Below are 5,232 nucleotides of genomic sequence, written 5' to 3'. Positions count from 1 at the left end.
AAAAATCATTCCGAATACAGCCACAGCGCTGTTTTGTGTCTTTGAGCAACATGACGGTGTTTCGTTCTTGAATGAATCAAGCGTTTAAATGATTCGGTTCAATCGCAATGACTCACTTATTAACAGTGATTTGCTGCCACCTGCTGGCGGTTTTAATTTCAAATTTCGGCTTTTTCTTTCTTTTCTTTTTTGTTTTTTTTTCATGTTTTAAATCATTTCAAATATCAGTATTCAGCGTTTTGTTTAATATATCAAAACATTATTTATGCATTTGTAATTGCAGGTTAAATGCATTCATGTCTTGCATTAAACAAAATACATGTGTGTAAATACATCTAAATGCCACTTCAGATGCAGCTTCTGTGTTGATTTCATTTGCTTGGTAACAGCCCAAATGTCTTATTATTCTAATTCCCTGATTAAATGTAAGAATTTGACTCAAAAGATAATGGACACTTTTAGAAAAAATGGCTTTATAAAGGTAAAAATGCCCATAAAAGGTAAAAATCAGTTTAAACTTATTGGAAAATATTAATTTCTATCAGTATGAACTGACCACCACACAGAATATGAAGAATATTAAAAACATTAGGAGTCAGCTGTCTTCGGCAGTCCTTAAGATACCAGCACAATAACACACTCAGCAAAATATCGTCTAATTATCGTTATCTATAAAATCCCAGAAAATATCGAGATATAATTTTTTGTCAATATCGCACACCCCTAGCTGTAAGTTGCTTTGGATAAAGTGCCTGCTAAATGCATTGATGTAAATACTGTATAGTAAGGATTTACAGGCATATAGACATCAGCATCAAAACTCCTCTGCCAATATGGTTTAATTACAGTCATCTTTGTACATTCAAACAAGTACCATAGCAGATGATTAAAACTGAATAGCTACTAAATGGACTGCAAAAATAGGACTTTTTAAAACAGATTTAGCATGAATACAGTTTAGTGAAAAATGAATGAGGAAATGTTAGCGGTTTAATAAGGAATGTCATGCACATTGTTGATCGTTTGTACAATGACTGTTCAGCACTTCACTAAAACAGATGTGCACGCTTAGACTACATTTCCAGATGTTTTTCAAACGCTACAACACACGCACTTTGTATTCAGTGGGAGATCCTATAAATCCTGATGAAGGAAAGTTTCATTCCTTCTTGTGACTTTGTCATTCATTCAGTCTGCTCTCAAACACTGGAGTTATTTCTGCTTTACAAAACAACAACAAAACATCATGTTACTCAAAGATACAGCCATGAATTCTGCTCAAATATCCATGGTAAGAACCACAACAGCTCGAAAAAGGAAAAGGAAATTGTCAACGGAGAGCTGTGGGAAAGGAAGCATTCACGGGATTGTAATTATGAATGTTTTTGTTAGTCGAGTCCTCTGAGAAAATCCTACATACAGATGCAGAAGTCCTACAAACACATTGTTGTGTCTGGGTCAATCTGACCCATGTTTGATTAACTGGTTAAACTATTCATTTCTTCTTAGAATTTGGTGACTTTTTCTCATGCATGCAAAGTTATTAAAGCACAGATATTTTTAGAAAGGCTGTACAGAAACTATGACCTCAAATTGACCCCCATTGGTGTCCATGCAATTGGCCAATTTTGATCAACACTAAAGAATGGAAAACCTTTATTGTAACTGGTTAAACACTAAAATATGACACACGTGAGAAATATACGACTCAAAGTTTACTCAAAACTAAGACTTGTTTTCTGAATCATCCACTGGAAAACTACTGTTTCTTCATCTAGTTAAGTTTCACAGCCTAAAATTTGGCCAAATGTAGTTTTTTCCATTGCTTTTTTGGATCTAAATAATTAGACTGTTTCAGCACTGAAAATAAATGTGAGAAACCCATTTCACCCTCATATATACAGTATATATATATGTAGCACGAGTATATTTGTAGCAATAGCCAAACATACATTGTATGGGTCAAAATTATCGATGCTTTTTTTAATGCCAAAAGTCAATTCATGTTCCATGAAGATATTTTGTAAATTTCCTACCGTAAATATATAAAAATTTCATTTTTGATCAGTAATATGCATTGCTAAGAACTTCATTTGGACAACTTTAAAGGTGATATACATCAATGGAAAGCTTATTTATTCAGCTTTCAGATGATGTATAAATCTCAATTTAAAACAATTGACCCTTATTGGAAAAATTGGTCTCACACACACACACACACACACACACACACACACACACACACATATATATATATATATAACACAACAGAAATACAATAATAAGGGAATTATTAAATTTCTCACATATTCATTAATAATAACTATAGGCTACAGTTTTTCTGTTTTTACACAAAACTTTAGATATGATTTTTGCCAATTTGATGTTTTTTTTTTTTTGTTGCATGGAAACCAAAATAGTACAAAAATAGTACTGGATTTCAAAACAACAGGAAGGTTAGATCATCTGAACAGTCCAGGATCTGATTCACCCAATCAATACGCACTTAAGCAGGAATGTGTCTGCAGTATTTCACGACAGGAGTCACTCACAGTCAACATGAAAGCAAAACTGACGCGATTTACCTCTGTGATAAACATTCCTGCTCTAACTGTTAATGATTCATCAGAACAATCAATCAAGCACTCACTTCTCCATGAATAAAATCAAGTTCTGCCCTACATTTCTTTTCACCAAGAATATATTGTAAACAAAAAATGAAATGGATCCATATATATATTGATATCCATCATATGATATCTAAAACAATGTTTTGCATAAAATGCCAAGCTCACCATGAGTTTATCTGACAATAAACCAACTCTCAGAAGTATTCAAACCTAAATAACAATGCTGTTTCAAAACCTCTTCAAACTATCTGTTACTCAATTAGCACCGAGTCACAGCATTTCTATTTTAAGACAGTATAATGAGCTGTTTTGTCTGTTAACAGCCAAATGTGCTGCTGTAGTTACAAGTCAATCAGATGGGCGAGAAAACACAGTAAAAACAAACCGCAAAGCGTTTGCATTATGAACATTATTAATCTTTTATTGCTGTTTACTGTAGAAAACACTCACTGACAGAGACTCATTTAGTTTTAGAAATGTTGGCATTGGACAAGTGTTGGGAAATTCAGCTGTGAATCCTATTTAGACTCAACAGGTTTCAGTAATTCATCCTAAACATAGAAACATATTTGATAAATGCTATAAGACCCAGCTAACAAAAATTAAAATGTTATTTCAAACTTCATTCATTCAAAAATTGCTAAATGTTTTTAAAAAGTTTTTCTTGGTTATGTTAACATTGGAAGAAAACATTAACGGAATGTTCAATTTGATCATTTTGCAAACATTATGGGAACGTTGCTTCGGAATGTTTTCTGAACGTGCTAAAACAAGTAGTAACGTTTAAAAAACAGACTAACGTCCAACTAAAATATTTCAGAAAAATGTCCCACGAATGATGTACAAATTGTGCTAATGTCTCGATAATGTTATTAAAGACCAGATAATTTTGAACGAATGTCCTATTAACGTTACTGGAAGAATGTGTCATCATAACTTTGAGAGAACTTAGCCAGAACGTTCTGAGAACAGTCCCTGTTAGCGCAGAATACTGTATGTAGTTCATAAATACTACTATGAACTAATATATTTGAATGAATTTGTAGCACTGACCTTTGGCATTACTGGGTTGACCTGCTAAAAATTATTTCAAAGTGTAACTATACTGATTTAATAGATAGATATAGCTTATACCTAAAAATATTTTTAAATCACATCACTATTCTGGACATGTACCATGGTAATTTGCCCTCGAAGTGGGATAAATACCAGTGCATGAATATGGCAATTATTTTTTAACATTGTTTATATCAACGTATGTTTTACTAAAGTCATCATATTACGGAAGTGAATGTATCGCAGACTCGCAGTATTGTATATCATCAGTGTTACTTTGTAAATGTAATAGGTTACAAATGACCCTATTTCAAATATAAGTATTGTAACTATTTAAATACCTTTATTAAAGTAATATAACTGATTACATTTGATTACTTTTCTACATTTCTAACAAATGTTTTCAACTGAGTCAACCTTACAGTAGGCTACTCAACACTGATTACATCGCTTGAATTAGGACTATAATCATTGAATTTTAAAGCACAGCCACCTTTAAGACTTTAGCACCTCTTTTTACTTTGAGATAATTCTGAGGTATATACAGATTTAAAACCATAACAAGAAATAGTTTAATAGCCATGATTCTGTTTTTGAAATCAAATCTTTGCATAGCTATGAGAGGAAACACTGGCATCTAAAAAAACCAACAACTGTTAATCTTACAAATAAAGCATATACATACACCCAAATAGAAAATAAAACACCTATCGAATAAGCTTGAGTCTTAAACTCCTGAAACATTGCTGTCTCATATTTTAGAGCAGTCAGTGCACTTTGGGAAAGAAATCGATCAAATCTGTATGTGTGTGAAAATATTCAGATGTTATACATTTTCATAAGTAACAGTAATTTAATGACATTTTTTCAGTAACTGTAACAGATTAGTTACGATTATTTTGTAATTAAATTACGTAATTCCGTTACATGTAACTAGTAACTCCCCAACACTGTAGCCTAGGCTATATATCATTCAGAGCTCACACACTCACGTGAATCTTGTTGAACTGTGCGTCGTAAAACGTTACTTGCTTCTCCAGCGTGATCTCCTGAGTCTCGTCATTGCCTTCATGAAGAGACTGGTCGCCTGCGCTTCTCCCGAATGGAAAAAGTTCTTGTCGTGTTATCCCGCTGACACACACTGACAATCCCAATAATAAGATCCACACTGGCCATCTCTGCCCCTGCCGATCCATTTCCAGTCCCGAACCGAAGCTGAAGCTGCCTGAGACTCACTGACTGACTGATTGAGGTGAAAGCCCGTTTTAACCAGCAGCGCTGCACCGGAGCCTGCAGTCTCAGGACCGCAGCTCTAGGACCCTATTTTTTTGTGACAGCGCCATCTAGCCAATTCTATTCCAACAAAAGAGACCTGATTCAAACAAAATTCAACCATAAAACAGATGCAAAGACTACATTGTAACAGGGGAAATTTTTTTTTTTTTTTTTTTTGAATGTAAAGAAATTTACCGTAAAAAATATGGTAGCAAGTTAGGGTTTACGGATTTACGGATTTAACTTAAATTTACAATTTAAATTAAAAATG

General features: G+C 33.5%; 1 protein-coding gene across 1 annotated transcript in view; it reads right to left on the bottom strand.

Moving 5' to 3' along the window:
- The window catches only part of LOC107691203 (nidogen-1-like), a 37,875-nt gene extending 32,884 nt beyond the window's left edge, over window positions 1-4,991 (bottom strand). The window contains exon 1 of the mRNA XM_016489700.1: window positions 4,679-4,991. Coding sequence (XP_016345186.1) covers window positions 4,679-4,882 — 204 coding nt within the window. The 5' untranslated portion in view covers window positions 4,883-4,991. The remainder of the gene's footprint in view (window positions 1-4,678) is intronic.
- Window positions 4,992-5,232: the final 241 nt, after the last annotated feature.

This window comes from Sinocyclocheilus anshuiensis, unplaced genomic scaffold (genome assembly GCF_001515605.1).
Source record: "Sinocyclocheilus anshuiensis isolate Anshui unplaced genomic scaffold, SAMN03320099.WGS_v1.1 scaffold462, whole genome shotgun sequence".
NCBI classification, from domain to species: Eukaryota; Metazoa; Chordata; class Actinopteri; order Cypriniformes; family Cyprinidae; genus Sinocyclocheilus; species Sinocyclocheilus anshuiensis.
Note: the sequence above shows the minus strand (reverse complement) of the source record. Positions and strands in the feature narration are given on the sequence as shown.